The 20,133-nt window shown below is 34.3% G+C and overlaps 1 protein-coding gene across 1 annotated transcript; it reads left to right on the top strand.

The window, feature by feature from the left end:
• Window positions 1-10,189: 10,189 nt before the first annotated feature.
• nmur3 (neuromedin U receptor 3) lies at window positions 10,190-17,443 on the top strand. Its single transcript, XM_051122275.1, has 3 exons — window positions 10,190-10,438; window positions 12,960-13,904; window positions 16,159-17,443. Exons 2-3 carry the CDS (start codon window positions 13,046-13,048, stop codon window positions 16,467-16,469), a joined length of 1,170 nt encoding a protein of 389 aa, XP_050978232.1. The 5' UTR covers window positions 10,190-10,438; window positions 12,960-13,045; the 3' UTR covers window positions 16,470-17,443.
• The last annotated feature ends 2,690 nt before the right edge of the window (window positions 17,444-20,133 follow it).

Raw genomic sequence — 20,133 nt, 5'->3', positions numbered from 1 at the left:
GTACATTGTTTGGAATCTACATAAAAATCCATATCAGACCAAAAAATATTGTCCCAACTAGCCTATTTATCTGCATAAGCAATTTCATAGTAGAAATTGTTGTTGTTTTTGAGCTTTCAGCATGAATGTATTTTGTAGTCAGTTTTATTTCATTTTTTTCTGCCTTTATGCTATTTACCACCTAACTACTTGCTGTGTACTAATGTTAGGAGTACATTTTACTTGTTGTTGCTTTGTACTAATGTTAGGAGTACATGTTTGTTGACCATCACCTGAAAAAATCTTTAGCTGTTCTGACAAAAATTGGTTTTGATATTGATTTTTGATATTTGTTGAGAGAACTCAAAAATGTATCATGTTGCCTTTTTCTCAAAAGGTTCTTTTTTTCTACTGACTGATAATCAGATCAACACAGTCACAGAGGTTGTGAAATCTTTCACCTACGGTATCAGTGACACGGAGCTGTGACAACATGCACAGGATGGTGACTCACATCGTGATCCATTAATTGAGCTCTTGTCTTCTTGATCTTTGCACCTGAAAAGGAAACACGGAACTTCAATTAATGCATAAGCCTGATTGATAAGGAAGTCAATGCTGCCTGGAAAACGAAGTGGAACGTGTAAGGAAATGAAGGAAGATGTGTACAGTTTTATATTTACATTTCACTTTAGCTTTCGATTTGTTATGTAGTAATTGCACTGGGATTCATCACTGTAAAAAATAAAAACCACAATTTGTTGAGTCAGCTTAAAATAATTTGTTACCCTGCTGCTATAAAATTTTAAGTTCAGTCAACTAAAAAAAGTTTATTCAACTTGAAATGTTAAGTTGTACTAAGTAACAACTTGGTTTGTTAAACAACAGATGGGTAAGTAACCCAGCTGCCTTAAAATTTTAAGTTGATTCAATTCAAATATCTAAGTTGTTATTTCAAGTTGAATAAACTTTTTTTGGAGTTGACTGAACTTAAAATTTTAAGGCAGCCAGGTTACAAATTATTTTAAGTTGACTCAACAAATTGTTTTTTAAAGTGTAGTCTAAGTAAAAAAAAAAACATACCAAACTCTCATAGACCCAAAGTATTTTTAATGTAAGAATATGTTAGTGGATCATTCCATATTAACTCAGAGGTCCCTGGTGCAAGTTTTTGATTTTTGTCAATATTTTTTCTGAAGAGAGAGATAAACATGTATGTTGACGAAAGCCAAAATGTTAAATGTCATGAATGTATATTTACTGAGTAATCCACTATTTTTGTAGTGGGTCGTCAGATTCAGAGCCAAATTACAGGGGCGTAAAAATGACTCTAAAAAACATTGCAACAGCATTAGGTCATTTTTACAAAGAAATTGGTATGTCTATTAGTAAAATCTGTTGACTTCAGCAATCTTTGTTGCAGTATAAGCCAATGGTGACCACTGAAAAATGGGAAAAAGCACTTTTCAAGTTTTTTTTTTCAAAGTTGGCATGTTTGTATCTCAAAAAGTATTAAAGATATCTTAATACTCTTATAGATTTTGGGCCTTCACAAACTTGCCTTTTGGCATCTTTATTTTTAAGGCCTTATATGGTTTGGTTCCGGAGATATTGGGATCTAAATATGGCTCCAGGAGTAAATTGTACACATTACCAGTGGCCAAAAACCAACTGTGAGTTACTTTGTATTTAGCTGATACTTTTTTCCTTTTAATAAGGAAGGTCTGATGAACAAATAATGTTAAAACTAGAACTTCTAGCCAAACAATTACATAAAACATAAAACATACATGTCATACATATTAGTTTTCCAAAGTTTGCATGCTTGTAACTCAAGAAGTATTAAAGATATTTTAATATGATTTAAAATTCTGGTTCTTAAAGGGGTCATTGGATGCAAACTTCACTTTTTCCATGTGTATGTACAAATCTACCCTATAATGATAAAAATCCATGCAGTGGTTTTTAATTAATCTGTAAAAATAATATCCCCTTTTTCAAATCGAGCCGTTCTCAGATGCCTGTCAGTGTGCCATCACACCAACAGAGGCTGCTCCCACAATAGTTGATTGACATGAGCGTCTTACCTCAGACCAGCTGTCACAGTCCAGTAACTTTCCTTGTTTCGATGCCGAAGCAGGGATGCAAGTTAGACAAGAATATCTCCGATTGAGCGATTGAGGTGTTGTGTTGCTGGATGTAATAATGAACATAGTGGTCGTCATTTACTCCCGACATCTGAGCCGCTGAAGATGCAGTGGATTACATTTGTTTGTGAACGGAATGCGCCTCCCGATCTACATATATCATCTATGTTCGCGCAAATCATTTGTGATTCAACTTCACTTGCAGCTGAAGAGTGTATAAGTGTTTTTTTATGAATCTTTGCGATCGCCTTTCCTTATAGCGTGGTAGTTAGGAAGTTTAGCGGCTAAATGCAGCTAAAGTAAACAAGCTCGTCATTCCACAGAGAGAAGAGAGGGGCAGGGCGAGCAGAGCTCATTAACATTTAAAGCAACCTCGACTAGAACAGGATGATTTTTGCAGAGCTGATTTTGGCAAGGTAAAAAGGGTGTTGTTTTGCAAAACCATTGAGAATTTTTAATCAAAGTATATTAGAGACTTTTCATTAGGACCCTAAAGAATCATATCAACTTGTGGAAAATGGGCATCCGATGACCCCTTTAAGAAACGTTTCATTTGTAATCTTCATTTTTAAGGCCCTGTATTGTTCAATCCTTGAGATGTGGGGAGCCCTATGTGACTCAATGTCTAATATGTTGAATTTTACCCATTTTCAATGGTTGAAAACCAAATGTAGTCACTTTGCATTCAGCTGATCCTTTTTGTATGTAAAAAAACAATGTCTGAAGAACAAATAATATTGAAAGTAGAAATGCACCTTGGTTTTCTCTATCAAGACAGTTGCATAGAACACACTTGTCTTAGTGCCAAAAATGTCCTTTTTTCCAAATTCTGGTTCTTAATAAACTTTTATTTTGAAATCGTTTTTTAAAGCCCTGTATGGTTCAGTGCTAGAGATATGAGGAGCCCAATACGCCTCACTTTCCAAATGGTTGAATCCTACTCATTTTCAGTGGATGAAAACCAAATGTGAATTTATGTTTGCCTAATCTTGAATTTCGACTGCTAGTATGCAAATAATAACAGTAACCCAAGTTTTAGGAATATATAGTGGGACATGGCAGATTATGAATAACCAGGATTAATTGTTAACTAAAATAAGATCACCCATGATCCCATTTGCCCAGGTTTCGGTGTTAATTATTTCAAATGTGATTTGAAATGTTTCACAGTTTGATTCACTATCAGTGATTCCTCCAAATATGACCCCTTAGCATTTGATACTACTTGATCTAAAACTATGCTTTACATGTTATAACAATAAAAAAGAAAATAAAGTATAGTACTTATTCAGGTGAAGCATATCTTGGTTTATTGATGTAAGTACACTGTGTGGGGAAAACAACCACACTTCCCTGAGGCAAGAAATTTGTTTCAAACATAGATAAAGTGCTGCTGTCTAAACTCTCTATAGCTTCAGAAATTGTTAAATTGAACAAAATCCCTTCTTTCAAATATCCCTGAAACGGATTCAAATATAGAATCTTATGAATAGACCACTGAGAGCAAGGTAATGTGCCTCAACTTGACAATTTCAATGCATTTTTAGCACTCAGACATTTGTGTTCATGCAACTGTTATACAGTTCTACCTTTTGGACCACAAAACCAGTCTTAAGTCGCTGGGGTATATTTGTAGCAATAGCCATAAATACATTGTATGGGTCAAAATTATTGATTTTAATTTTATGCCAAAAATCATTAGGAAATTATGTAAAGATCATGTTCTATGAAGATATTTTTTTAAAATTCCTACTGCAAATATATGAAAACCTAGTAATATGCATTAGAAAGAGCTTCATTTGGACAACTTTAAAGGAGATTTTCTCAATATTTTGATTTTTGCACCCTCAGATTTCAGGTTTTCAAATAGTTGTATCTCGACCAAATATTGTTCTATCCTAACAAATCATACATCAATGGAAACCTTACTTATTCAGCTTTCAGATGATGTATAAAGCTCAATTTCGAAAAATGGACCCTTATGACTGGTTTTGTGGTCCACGGTCAGATTTATCCTTCAGACATTGCCCTTTTAAATGTAATAAATATCAGCTGTATACAAAGTGACCAACATTTAGTTTTCAAACACTGAAAATTAGTCAAATTCAACAAATTTGACACTGAATCACATTGGGCTTCCTATTTCTATGGGATTGAACCACATAGGGCCTTCAAAATAAAGATTAAAAAAGAAAAGTTTATTAGGAACCAGAATTTAAAATAATACTGAGATATTGCACGCATACAAACCTTGAAAAAAGAATATTTATGGCAGATCAATGCAATTGCTTTGATAGAGGGATACATTTCTAGTTTCAACATTATGAATGCAAAGAGACCCATATTTGGTTTTTGACCACTGAAAATGTGTACAGTTTATCGATGTACTCATGGAGCCATATTGAGATTGCGATATATTTGGAACGGAATCATATAGGGCCTTAAAAATGAAGAAGCCAAAAGGAAAGTTGGGTATGACCCCAAATCTAAAAAGGCATTAAAATATCTTTAATGCTTCTTGAGTTACAGGGATGCAAACTTTGGAGAAAAAAACTTGAAAAATGCTTTTTTCCCCCCATTTTTCAATGGACACCACTAGCATATACTGAAAAAAATGGCTGTCATCTACATACATGTTTATCTTTCTTCAGAAAAATTGACAAAATCAAAAATTTGAACCAAATTCTGAAATTTGGTTGATTTGCTTGGTTCGTTTCAATTGTTTAATGACCCACATGGTTTATCTTCAACTTTATATTTATGTGTAACTCCGATATGGCACGTAAACTTCTTGTCAGTTGTTAGGATCTTCATCTTTTTCCTGGTTCAGATACCTTGTGTATAATCATCCCTAAACAACATAAAACAATAAGCAATTTTCTACTACTTTATGGCTGAGGTAAAAATGTATTAACACAGTAATCTGAAAAGTGAAAGATAATATATCAGGTAAATCAATGTCACTGTGCAATTGCAATGTTTTCTTTTAGCTCAAAAAGGAACCACCCCTTTTATATGCTAATTACGCAGCTGTTTTCATAAATGAAGGCGTATTTTTTGTATTTTCAGGACTAATATTGCAGCCACGTCACTATGTAATTCAAAGCTGTAATTATGCCCATGTTGGCTGTGATTGCAAAGCTAATTAATTTTGTAGAGACGGGTCTAATAAACCTGTCCAAAATAGGTGTTTGGTTTTTTATTGGATAAATGCCAAGATTCTAAATATTTGAAATGCATCTATAAAATAATTTAGGAAACAGACTGATACTACTGTATAAACATAGACTGTCAGTCATGACTGATTGGTGTGAAATGTTTTTCTCTCACGGCATGTCCGTGGAAAAACACACAGTTTTACAAGCGCAGATGTACGTCATGACATTTAAAAGTAATCTAGATGAAGTTAGATACTAATGTTGCAGGATCTTTGAAGACTGTCTAGTTGATGAATTGCTAATTCTGTAAATGAGGGAAATCTTTTCTTATCTTTAACATCCTTACTGTGCTGTCAAACTGGAGTTGTAAAGGAAACACTCATCTGTGAGTGAGGTTACAGTAGATCACACATGAATCATATACACATCCCAAATTTTGATTAAGTGGGAACTTCCAAAACAGATGTGTCTTGCCATTACCTATTCATTTTAAATGTACCCTATGTTTTCCTTATTATCAAATATCACAAACCTTCACACACAATAACAAAACGGCTTGTTCATATGGCCCTCCTTTTGTTCTTTTATAAACCTGTATAATCTTTATCCGTGAGACATTAACTCTTACAGGCCAGAGGTTTACAATAGTTTAACATTTCTGTGAGAATGCATACATTATCTCTCACTATATTGAGTGCCTCATGAAGCAGAGACATTGATTTTGCATTATAAAGGGTTTGATTTGTCTTTGTCTTCCACTTATGGGAGTCCAAAAGTCTGAGACTATTAGTGAAAATGCTATTATGTATTTTTCAAATTTAATGCAATTTTTATTTCATTATAAATGATATAATCAGCATAGTTTGAGTGAAAGGTTAATTGAAAAAATAGACTAAATGAATATGAGTTTTGCTTTAAAAGAACAGTTCACTCAAAAATGTAAACTTGCTAAAAAAATCACTCACCCTAAAGCTATTCAAGATGTGGATGAGTTTGTTTCTTCATCAGAAACAGATTTGGAGAAATGAAGCATTACATCACTTGCTCACCAATGGATTCTCCACACTAAATGGGGCATCTTAGTAATGGATGTTTCTCAAAAACACACAGCTTTTCATTTCACAAGCTGTTATTTGATGGACGGATGTCGTGTGGATCACTTGTGGATTATTGTGATTTATTTATCAGCTGTTTGGACTGTCATACTGATGGCACCCATTCAATGCAGATGCTCCTTTGAAAAACAAATGATGTAATGCTAAATTTTTCCAAATCTGTTCCGATGAATAAACAAGCTTGTTTGCATCTTCAATAGCCTGAGGGTGAGTAAACTCTCAGCAAATTGTCATTTTTAGGTGAACAATTCCTTTAATGACTGCAGTAAACTTAATAAGCACCTGATGATTATAGTGCCCAAAGTGACCTTTAGAATTCTTTAATTTCAGATGTTTATATTGTTCAGTTCTTTAAATTTAAATACTTCACCGTGGTCTTAGAATTTTGGATCCTTCTCTAGTCCTGCTGATAGATTCATTAGAAGCGTAATGAACAGCGGATTCATTCTAACTGCCTCATTGAACATGTGCCTCAAAACAGGCCAAACCATAAATGATTTAACATGTTTGCAAACATGTTTTGGATTTGTGACCGATCTCTGCTATGGCAACAGTGCAAGAGTCAATATAAAAAAAAACACAGAACTTACCCATGGATGACTTTTGTTCCAACGACTGAAGCGTTTAACGCAGGCCATGGTAGACGTGCACTTAAAGGCCAGGCGTGACTAGGCAAGATTTTACGGGATATAAATAACAAGCGCATCCCGGTGTCACAGTTGGTTTGTAGTTGTCAGGTGATATACGTGCTGTGAATATCTTTGTGGGACAGAATGAAAACACTTGTGACTATTCATATGATACTATATTGTTAACATGGGCAATATAATTTACTCAAACTTTTTATATGCAAAGCAACAAGTCAAAACAATGTGTACGCTACAGAGATTCCACCATAGTGAATGAGTGTTGTTGTTGTGCTATGTAACTTTTGACCCTCTAGCGGTTAAAAATAAAACTGCATCTTGCGGAAGAACATTGTTTTGGTTGTGCTTCTGCTTTGCTTCTCTGCTTCTCTGATGTTTTTTGGCTTATGATAGCCTTAAGGTTATCTATAAGCTAGTGTGTTTCACAAATTTACATTTGCAAGATATAAGCATTCAAAACTTACAGTCTACAACTTCTGCCAATATGGATCAACAATTTTGATGACATCACCCTGCACTTCAGCTTCTCATCAAACATTCTGTCCAATCAAATGCTCTCTAGAATCCAAAGCGTCCCGCCCCCTGCATTATAAATAGACACTGAAGCTGCAGCAGAAATTGGTTATTTGTTCCCATTGATGCCCATTTTCCACAAGTTGATATGATTCTTTAGGGTCTATAATATACTGTGGTTAAAAATTCTCAATGGTAGTGTAAAACAGCACCCTTTTTACCTTGCCAAAATCAGCTCTGCAAAATTCATCCTATTCTGGTCGAGACTTCTTTAAATGCAGGTGAGCTCTGCTCGCCCCGCCCCTCTCTTCTCGCTGTGGAGAGACGAGCCTGTTTACTTTAGCCGCATTAAGCCGTTAAACTTGCTAACTAGTACATTAATAGGAAAGGTGATCACAAAGATTCATTAAAAAAACCTTATACTCACTTCTGCTGTAAGTGATGCTGGATCACGAATGATTTGTGCGAACATAGATGCATTTATGTGGATCGGGAGGCGCATTCCCTTCACAAACAAGTGTAATCCACTGCATCTTCATTTAAAAAAGGGGGCGGGACTGCTTGATATGTCCTGATATGCTTGATATGTCTTCCTGTTTCAGTTGAAATTACGTCAACACATAGAATAATGCTACGTGTTTCAAAGCACTTCGAGCTTTTGTTGTGACTTATTTGGAAACACTGTTTTTAAAAAAATTACATTATATGTCGTTAACAATAGATGTAAGGATTAATAGTATGACAAGGTTATACATAACATTACAGTGAACTTACACTGTTATTACTGTTCTTAAGTAAGAAAAAGCCTTCTACTGTCTACTGTGGTTTGTTGGACGAAATGGCAGATTCAGCATTATGATTGGTCAGATCGCCTGTCAGTTAAACCCTGCAAAGAGTCAATTCATCATTATAGGTAAGTGTGCCTGGTTAATGTAAAGACATGGTTTGGAAGTTCTCTCATTAATAACATTCTTCATCATATCTTGAAGAGAAAGCAATAAAAGCATTTTTAAAAGCTGGACTTGACACTTTGGTTTAAACTAATATATTATTGTAATATTTTTCTAGGCTGATTGTTTTGTATGTTGTAATTGACTTTTTTTTCTTAGTGAAAGCTTTAAGATATTATACAATTAAAATTAGACTTGTAATCAGATTGACTCATGATCATAAAGTCATTTTTGTAAAAAAATAAATATGTAAGTCTTAGACATAAGGATGTCAGCAAATCTGACAAAATAAATCAGTTTATCGCAGCACTGTCAGACCACTCATCCATGCAGTATGGATTCTGCTAAGGCATACGGCATTCTGAATAGTTCTCATTTATGATTTTGTTGTGCATTGTGTGTTATGTTTGGTTGTCCTAGAAACATTTACAATAGAGAATTGTGCCCCTCAAGAAGGTTATAACCAGGTATTGCCCTTGTGACATCAAATTCAATAACCTTTTTGAACAAGATTATCTGTTAGACGATAACTTTGTCTTAAAGATGCAAGTCATTTAAGTGAGTGTTATTAAATGTATCGGTGAAATGGCTGTAAATTCATATCGTTGTACCATGCTGTTCATGGGTTCCCCTTGAATCAATAAAGCGTTATCTTATCTAATCTTATCTTATGCAACCATATGCGCTATAAGGGTTGAATACAGCTTTGAATAGAGAAAAAAAAATCTAATGGTATTCAGTTTTCATTATAAAATTTGTATTTAGTGCTGATGATCCAATAAGGTTCCTCAGAGTGCCTCTGTAATCAAATAATTTAATCTATCAAAAAAATTCATCTTGACAGAAACATTTTGTGTGCATAGTAAAGCACTGATAAACACATTAACATGCATATGAACGTGAAATTCTATCTCCTTCTCTCAGCGCTCATTGCATTCACTCACATTGAGTAAAAATATTAATGTAAACTATGATTACAATTTAAAATAACCATTTAAATATGTTTTAAAATGTATTTTTTTACTCCATTCTTCAAGGTCACACGACTCTTTGGAAATCATTCTAATATGCTGATATGCTCAGTTATTATTGGTGCTTGTTTATTCATATGGTTTTTATGGAAACCACAATACATTTTTAAAGGTTCTTTGATGAATGTAAAGTCCAAAGGAACAGATTTTATTTTAAAGATAAATCTTTTGTAACAATATAAATGTCTTTAAAGTCACTTTTTATTGATGTAATGCATTCTTGCTGAATAAAGTCATTATTATTATTTAAAAATGTACTTATTCCAAACATGAATGATCCACGAAAATTTAAAGCAGCACAGCTGCTTTGATAATAATAAGAAATATACTGGCTGCAATAAACGCACTTTTTGTACTTAACATTAATTTAAACATTAATTTTAGATAATCATTTTGTTAACGACTTTAATTTGAAGAATACAAATATGGAATGTTATATTAACATAAGAAAACGTTACAGACGCTGCATTTGAAACACTGAATTGATTGGAGACGCGCAGAGGCGAGCGCGTACCTATCCAACATCAGTTTCCTCCCTCCATCCTGGTCCACTGAATCCACTTTAAAACGAGTGATGCATAAACAATCAAAGGCAAAATCTGTTTGATTTGCAGATGAAACCTCTGAGAAACGAACACTGAGAAGGATGAAAGACCGGCGGTCTCTCATCTCATTGGATGTTTGGGTGCGTCCTCACCGCAAAGATCCATCATCCGAGCAACTCAGTCAAGGCACAGACACTGTAATGGCTGTGAATGACACCTGTTATGTCTGCACGGTCTTACAGCTTTACAAACAGTGATTGTTTACCACGATTGTTTTAACATTTGCGTGACCAGGGATCAAGTTGAAAGAACAAGTCTGGATGCGGTGCGCTTGCCTTGAGGATATTGGAAAGGTGCGTGTCTTTATGTATTTCTTAACTTTACAACACTGAAGGATTAAATAATGTATTTGTTGAAGCAACATTTATATAAAGTACATTTTTAATATCAGATTCAGTCAGCTGTGTAGTACTGACGAAACACGCATTCATAAATAATCTATATGTAAATAAATAGGCTGAATATATATTTACAAATACGCTTTGATGTCTCATAAGCTGCTGCTATGAAATAATGCAGTCAATGTTTTAAAGATTTTTGCATGCATAAAAAACAAATCTTAGATTGCAATTTTTGGTCAAAGCAACAGTCATGTGATCTCAATATTGTAATCTTACAGTACCTAGTTTTAATTATATGTTGCTTCATTTGCGCGTCGAGATTAATTTAAGGATACAGTATGAGGACCGATGTTTTTTTTTTTTTTTTTAAGAAATTTAATCAGTACTGACATTTGAGACGTATCTCACATGAACGAATGAAATAGCTGTAAGAGTATATTCGTAGTCCCTGGGTATCCACATATTGCGCGTTTCCATGGGTTTACAGTTCAGCAAAAGTGGGACATCAGGTAAAGAGGGACAAACAAGTGCCATGATTTATACGGTTAGATACCAGGAAGATGGTCATTTATGGTCAGTAGCTAGTCTAAGCTGGTCTAGCAGATCTAGATTATGGATATGACCTGGTAGACCTTAACAAAACTGGTTACAACTAGAAAAGAATCTTGGACAGAGCTGAAACAGCTGTGTTTCACAAACCAGTTCAAGCAAGTTGAGATGAGATGGTATTAATCAGTAATGTTTTAGCAGGGGAAAGGGGGTAACATGCACACATATGGGGGTCATTCTACAGAAATGTCCACTTTTGGTATGTAAAGATGTCTTAAAATGTACTTCTTGTTCTAACATTTAAACTCCTTTTGACTTTATGAATACATATGAATACAATCTTTTTTGTGCCATTATTTAAAGACCACATCAAACCACATGTTGTCAATCATGGACTACTCACTAAATTAAGCAGTTTAATCCATTTGTATTCAACTAAAAACTGACGTTGTGACTTCAACTAAACGCTTCATATGAAAAAATCCTGAGATAAATGAGAAAATTTCTGACAACTGAAAAGAGACAGTGGACTTAACATGGGCCTTTTTCATAGATCTTTAGGAAGTAGAAAGAAGGAAGTCAAGTGATGTCATCAGTGTGATTTTTATTTTAAAATAAAAGATTTTTGTTAAACAATATAACACCAGTGACACAACTCCAGGGGACCACTACTTTTATTATATACTTTATAATATTTATTCATCATTTAGTTTGTTTTATGCCATTTATATAATATATTTAATAGTTATGAATACATTATTATTTGTATTGAAATGGTAAACAAAAAAAATGTTTTTGACCTCAAAATAAAGCACTTTCTACATGGCTGTGGGGACGAATTCTGGTGCTTGGAATTCTATATAATTAATCTAATAACAAATATTGCTACATTAATGGCTTAAGAAGGTGTAATTGTTCAAATAACATTTCTTTATGTTTCATTAGGGACAGAAAAATTGACATTTAGAATTTGTATGTCTATCTATCTATCTATCTATCTATCTATCTATCTATCTATCTATTTATATAGATAGATAGATATAGATGTAGATATAGATATAGGAGGTTACTTCTGGTATAAAACAAAGTGTCAGCTTTAAAATTTTGTCATTTTTTAAAATAAATTTGAATAATAAATACCGTTTTGTGGCTCTTAAATGTGTCGTGACAGATCACTGTATACCACTTCAGTTCAAGCAGCACATAAACCATACTTTTTTTTTTTCATATTTACTAATTAAAGCATGAAATTAACATGAATAAACATCAGACAGTATTTTATTTTAACCATGAAAAGATGTCAATACACACAGTTTCTCATGTTTAAATCCACTGAAGTTAATCTGCTTTCTTGTCTGATTTGTTTTTTGGACAAAATAGCGGATTCAGCATTCTAATTGGTCAGATCGCCTGTCAATCAAGTTCCCTGCAAAGGGTCAATTGTCAATTAAAAAAAAAAAAAAAAAAATCTATAGTTTATCCACCTTATTTTTGCTGTAAGAACAAAAATAGAGCCATTTGTAAATTTAATGTGTCTGATTTCCAGTCTCATCCACTTCCAGCTGTTTTTAACTGTACAAAACAGCTCTTTTTTGCTTGATTTTGCAAATTGGTGTGTCTTACCATATTACCTTAATTATGTATTATCTTAATTATGAACACAATGGTTTGTAGTTCAAAGTTTTACCCTTTACCGCACTTCTCGTTATTTCCCTACGGCAGTTATGAAAAATAAGGTGAATAGCCTCAATAGGTACAGTTATTTGTAAAGCAAAAAAATGATTAAAATCAGTTTTGAATTGAGAAAATAACAGTAATCAAGAAAAAAAGCACAGTATTCCTGTAAACATACTGCTTACCTTCACTGCATCAGCATTTATATCACCTATATTGCACTTAAAATGTGTAAATATGTTTGACACAGGTCTCCATCATGCCGAAGGTTCAGTCTGAGAGGTAGCAGTTTAAACACTTACTTCAAGACAGGCTTTTCACCCTTCGATTCCCATCATGGCTCTAACCTGCCTTTGTGAGTCTGTGAACGGATCAAACCAGGATTATGTGTTCTGCAACAGCACTACATTCAACTTCACCAGCAATGAAAGTGGACGCTGTCACCTTCAGACCATGGATGAAGTTCTGTTTAGGCTTCTGGGCCCTAGACGATCTCCTTTCTTCTTCCCCGTAACCTTTATGTACATCCTCATCTTCATCACAGGGGTCTTGGGAAACCTCCTCACTTGCACCGTAATCACTAAAGACAGGAAAATGCAGACACCTACTAATTTATACCTTTTTAGCTTGGCCATCTCAGACCTGCTGGTACTACTCTTTGGGATGCCGCTAGAAATCTACGAGCTTTGGCAGAACTACCCTTTCCCCTTCGGCGAAAGGATGTGCTGCTTCAAGATCATCTTATTTGAGACAGTTTGTTTTGCTTCTGTGCTTAACGTCACAGTGCTAAGCGTGGAACGCTACATAGCTGTCATCCACCCACTCAAAACCCGCTACGCTATAACCAACAAGCATGCTCAAAAGGTCATCACTAGCGTTTGGATTCTGTCCCTGATCTGCGCCATCCCGAACACCTCGCTTCACGGCCTGCAGTACCAGTACCTGCCAGAGAGGGTTCTGGAATCAGCTACCTGCAACCTGCTCAAGCCCAAATGGATATATAACTTGGTGATCCAGGTCACCACTGTGCTCTTTTACTTTGTCCCCATGATGATGATCAGCGTGCTGTATCTGATGATTGGTCTGACACTGGCCAGGGGACAGAAGCAGAGGAAGGACAAACTGGACAAGAACCACGACAGCTGGAAAATCCATCTGGACAGCAGACGGAGGAGGCAGGTCACCAAGATGCATTGTAAGTGATGGTCAGATATTTATAGTAAAGACTTAAAACACTGTACAATGCACAGTTATTTATATAGTATTATAGTTTTTATTGATATTTGGAATACAAATGTGTGTGTATTATATGCTGCAATTTTTATTACTTTATATATATATATATATATAATTTCAGTTTTAGTTTTTTATTTTACAGATAATATTTTTTGTGCTTCAAATTTTTCATTTACTATTTATATTTTATTTCAGTTTTATTTTAGCTAACCAAATTTTCTTTAGTAAATTTATTTTTAGTAACCCTTGTACATAAATATATATATATATATACATATATATATATATATATATATATATTTCTCTTCTGCTCACCAAGCCTGTATTTATTTGATTTCGAAGTACAGTAAAAACAGTTAAATTCTGAAATTTTTTACTATTTAAAAACTGTTTTCTATTTGAATTATTTTTTAAAATGTAATTTATTCCTGTGATCAAAGCTAAATTTTCAGTATCATTACACCAGTCTTCAGTGTCACATGATCCTTCAGAAATCATTCTTACATGCTGGTTTGCTGTTCAAGAAACATTAATTAATTAATTAATATTATTATTATTAATAATATTAAAAATAGTTTTTTTTCCAGGATTCTTTGATGAATTGAATGATCCAAAGATCAGCATTTATCTGAAATAAAAAACTTTTGTAACATTATACACTATAACATTCCAAAGGTTGGAGTCAGTATAATTTCTTTTTTCTTTTTTGGGGAAAGAAATGATAAAAATTAATACTTTTATTTGCAAGGAGGCTTTATTTTGATCAAAAGTGATGATAAAGACATTTATAATGTTATAAAAGATTCCTATTTCAGATAAATGTTGTTCTTCTGAACTTTCTATTAATCAAAGAAACCTTAAACATTCTACTCAGCTGTTTTCAACATAATAATAATTACATAATTAAAAATCACATGAATAAATTACATTTAAAAATATTAATTAATTATTATATTAATTTTATAATAATATAATATAATATAATATAATATAATATAATATTTTAAAACAACACTTCCTTATTTCCTTTTGGACATTATTATGAGGGAATCCAAATTAGTAGCATTTCTAATCCACTGGCATAGCAAATCTAAATCCGACTGTTAAAAGCACCACTTAGATGTCTGAAAACATCCATTTGGACAGATGAAATCTCTAGCCAAACAAGTGTTTTAAAACCAGCCAACCAACTAAATTAATTAATTAATTAAAAAATGCATTGCTCTCAGTGTTTCACATCTTCTGTGTGCCTTCCCTTAATGGCGATGATGCTATTTCCAGAGCGTCTTTCAGTTTTTAGCAGGTGTTATGATCATGTCTCTCTGCTCTGGTGAGACTCGCAAAGTGAAGTGAAGCAACATAATGAATGGGACCTAAAAGCAAAACACGTTCATCTGCGTATATAGCATGTGTCTATACAGTTACAAACTGTAATAGCACAAATTACTCACCATTTAGCTATTCAATTATAGACTTATACTATAGGCTCATCACACTGCTATTTTAGGGTTTATTTATATTAGTTTAAGTGTATGAGAGAAGCTTTAGCAGTGCGTTTTCACCCTGAAAAAGTCTCGCAATTTCAGAGCTTGCGTTTTGATTTGACTAAATTTTCTTTTTATAAAAGTGAAAAACTAATAAAATAAACTAAATAAAAGGTGTTTTTAATTCTCTGAATCATGCCTTGCATGACTCACCACTTTACACTCTTAAAAATAAAGGTGCTTTAAAAGGTTCTTCATAGCGATGCTATAGAAGAAACATTTTTGGTTCCACAAAGAACCATTCAGTCAAAAGTTCTTTAAAGAACCATCTCTTTCTTACCTTTTTAGGATATGAAGAACCTTCTTTCACCACAAAGAACCTTTGTGAAACAGAAAAGTTCTTCAGATGTTGAAGGTTTTTTATGGAACCATTTAGACAAAAAAGGTTCTTCTATGGCATCGTGAAGCACCTTTATTTTTAAGAGTGTAGTTTTAGTGTATATTACTATTAGAAGCTAATAAACAAATACAAGCACTTGTGTAAAATACGTGGCCTAAACAAGCATCTGATACAACTGACCAATCAAAATCAAACATTCTAGCGAGAGACTGAGATGCCAGTGGAGCTCTGGGCATCATGCCTGAAGATTATGTGGATCTATAGGCTCGCTTTCACAGTTGATTGTAACATTGATTTACTTGATTTCTTCTCTCTCTCCTTTCTTATAGTTGTGGTGGTATTAGTGTTTGCCATCTGCTGGGCTCCATTCCACATTGACCGACTCTTTTGGAGCTACATCACAAGTTGGACGGACCACATGTATAACATATTCGAATACGTGCACATAATCTCAGGCGTGCTCTTTTACCTCAGCTCTGCCGTCAACCCTGTCATCTACAACCTTCTCTCCAGTCGTTTCCGGGAGCGCTTCAAAGCGCTGGTGTGCAGCCGCCAGCCATCGAGATCTTCTCGTAATGACTCAGCGCCTTTCTACATCATCCCCAAAGACACCCCCACTGATCTCCAACGTCCAGGCTAAGAGCAGAAACATGGACGGCCCACTTCCTTTTGTCATTATCAGCAGCAGGTGGGAAGGGGAGAATGAATGCTTCCATGTGAGACAACATGCTCTGTGATCTCATATGGGAAGCCTTGGATAGCCTCTCGCTAAAGACAGAAAAAGACTAAAGGTGAAACGTGTCAATTACAGTACTGTGTAAATAATAGGCCATTCCTTACAAACCACATGTGAATGGACACATACTGGGATTGGACTAATATGGCCAATCAGGCTTTTTGAAGCTAAAGACCAGCTTAATAATAATGCTAACTAGTGTAGCCATGTTGTAAATAAATAAATAAATTAGAATGAAAATAAAACGCTGTACAATTTTGCAGAAGTGCCACTTGTTATCACGCCATTCACGGTCAACATTACAGTTCCTGTGAACATTAGTGAAAGAATAGGAGACAACAAGGTCATTGGGTAATAAATGACAAAATTGCTGCTATGTATCTGTTTAAAAATGAAGCGGGACATCTGTATTATACACATGAAATCTGTATCAAATGTTCTGTATAATTTGGGGTTACACTTTAGACATTCTACAACTACAGTGCCCTCCAATAATATTGGCACCCTGGTAAATGTAAGCGAATGCAGCTGTGAAAATAATTTTTTTATCTTTTTAATCTTTCATTTAAAAAAATTCACAAAATACTAACCTTTCATTTAAGTAAAACATTACAAGTGGGGAGAAACTCACATTATGAAATACATATTTTTTTCCAATGCATGTTGACCATAATTATTGGCACCCCTAGTTTTCAGACGCGACTGGAACTTCAAACGGGACTGGCTTCTCTGGTCAGATGAAACTAAAAATTCCCTGTCCTGAACCCTATAGAAAATGACTGGGGTGAACTGAAAGAAGTAGTTCAACTCTAAAACAAACATTTTAATTATGTACTCACCCCACTGTCATCCAAGATGTTAATGTCTTTTCTTTCTTCAGTCGAAAAGAAATTATGTTTTTTGAGGAAAACATTTTAGGAATGTCCAAAATGAATGTCCAAAATGCAGTTTCAGTGCAGCTTCAAAGGGCTCTAAACAATCCCAGCCGAGGAAGAAGGGTCTTATCTAGCGAAACCTTTCCTTTTTTTTAAAAAAATAAACAATTATATACTTCTTATCCTCAAATGATCGTCTTGTCTAGCTCTGGCATGCACATGCATACTCTGTGTAATCCAGATCAATACAGTTAGGGTATGTCAAAAAAACTCCCATCTCATTTTCTCCTTTAACTTCAAAATCGTATTACATCGCAGAAGCACCGACCCAGTGTTTACAAAGTGAATGTGCAAAGAAGGTCAAACAATCTGTACACAAAAAAAGGTAAAACAGCGATGTAAGACGATTTGGAAGTTGGAGGAGAAAATGAGATGGGAGTTTAACTGAATCGACCCGGATTATGCAGAGCATGCATGCGAATAGCAGAGCTAGACAAGACACACATTTGAGGTTAAAAAGTATGTAATTTTCTTTTTTATTTTAGAAAATTACCAATTGTTTCTTTCTCGGCTAGGATCATTTAGAGCTCTCTGAATCTGCATTTAAACTGCGTTTTGGAAGTTCATACTTGTGGGCACCATTGAAGTCCTGAAATGTTTTCCTCAAAAAACATAATTTCTTTACGACTGAAGAAAAAAGACATGAACAGCTTGGATGACAATGGGGTAGGTACATTATCTGTAAACATTTGTTCTGGAAGTGAACTACTCCTTGAAGAGAAGAAGCACCCACATGGAGCTGGGAATCTGAAGGATCTGGAGAGATTCTGCATGAAGGAACGGTCTCTGATCTCTTGTCAGGTGTTCTCCAATTTCAGGCATTATAGGAGAAAACTCAGAGCTGGGGAGTTCTTGGGAAAAGGACATTGCAATAAATGGCTGCCAGTAATTGTGGCCAACATGAACTAGAGAAAAACATTTATTTCATAATGCGAGTTTTCCCCCACTTTCCATTATTTTATGTCAATGATAGGTTAGAATTGAGTGAATTTTTAAAATGAAAGATCAAAAGGATAAACAATGCAGATTTATTTTCACAGCCAACTTTGCTCATATTTACCAAAGGTGCCAATATTAATGGAAGGCACTATACATGTCAACTATCATTCATTAATTTGCAACTACATGTCAATTTAATGTAATTAGAGTATTAGTAGACAGTTAGAGTTAGTAGAATAACATATTGTGATGGCATAACTACCCCTGTGTCTTTACTCAGAAGCTTTTTCATTCAAATTAGGATGTTTGCATTTAGATGATTTATGTAGATTGTATAGATACTATGCGCTGTGCTAAATAAGCTTCATCTTACTTTAAAAATCTATCTATCTATCTATCTATCTATCTATCTATCTATCTATCTAAATTGAAACTGTATTACTCTGTTCTACGGAATGTCATATTATGGACAATATTCATTTCAAACGAGCGCTGTCAGTCTTGTTGGAAATGAGTTGTTCTTTTTGTCAGTTGTGTCATGAGGACATGAAAAGAATGAAAGAAGCACATCGTTCCCTGAATCTATTTTCCTCCAGTACGGGAGACGAGAGGAAGTAGCATACTTGCGCCAGAAGGGAGTCAGTGAAAAAATACATTGTGAAAATAGAACAATACGAGCTGCATGGCACATTAATCTTTATGGACTATTATGGAAAAGTGTGTATTTTATGTTTCAATTAACTGCAGGGGCTTGTCAGGTACAAGAATGCTGTGTGCAGGGATTTTGGTTTAAATGTTGCAATTATAAAGTTTTATTGTTGGTTTAGAAATGTTTGTGCCAAAAGTGCTTGACTAGAATTCAACATTATGAGAATTAGATTATTTCTTGTAACTGTGGATTGCAACTACTAAATACATTGGAGAACTGTGGCTTTATTTTCAAATATTGGTCATTATTTGCTTCTTTCCCATGTCAGTGACCTTGCCTGTTGACAGTTTAATCTAGCAGTGTCATCCAGCTGTGACATAAATGTGAGACATATGAGTTGCTGTCTGTGGGAGATTTTGATATTGGTAATTTATAGAACATGAGAGAGAGAGAAGAAAAAACATTAAAGGGATAGTTCACCCAAAAATTAAAATATTCTCGTTCCAAACCTGTAAGACCTTCATTCATCTTCTGAACACAAATTACGATATTTTTTAATGAAATCCCAGAGCTTTCTGACCCTGCAGCAATGCAACTAACACGTTCAAGGCCCAGAAAGGTAGTAAGAACATCGTTAAAATAGTCCATGTGACATAAGTGGTTGAACCTTAATTTTATGAAGCTTTTATGACTTTATTCAACAATTTCTTCTCTTCTGTGTCAGTCTTCAATGCCCGTTTACAAGAGTACCTCAACATACTCTCATGAACGCACATAGAAGATGGACATGGAAATAAATTGATGAATAAAGTCGTTATTTTTAACGATGTCCTTACTACTTTTCTGGGCCTTGAACATGGTAGTTGCGTTGCTGTCTATTGAGGGTCAGAAAGCGCTTGAATTTCATTAAAATGATCTTAATTTGTGTTCTGAAGAGTATTTAATGACATAATTTTCATTTTTGGTGAAATAATCAGTTTTGAATTATGATTTTACCTGTTTAAAATTTACAATCAAAACTCAAATCTTTTTCAGAAAAATCATG

The sequence above is a fragment of the Labeo rohita genome, chromosome 11, assembly GCF_022985175.1.
Source record: "Labeo rohita strain BAU-BD-2019 chromosome 11, IGBB_LRoh.1.0, whole genome shotgun sequence".
NCBI classification, from domain to species: Eukaryota; Metazoa; Chordata; class Actinopteri; order Cypriniformes; family Cyprinidae; genus Labeo; species Labeo rohita.
This window is presented reverse-complemented; position numbering and strand designations above follow the sequence as displayed.

Bases quoted from the DNA above. Each gene is read 5' to 3' on its own strand.
- nmur3 (XM_051122275.1), top strand. From the start codon at position 13,046: ATGGCTCTAACCTGCCTTTGTGAGTCTGTGAACGGATCAAACCAGGAT. The intron at 13,905-16,158 runs GTAAGTGATGGT...CCTTTCTTATAG, and splicing joins GCAGGTCACCAAGATGCATT to TTGTGGTGGTATTAGTGTTT.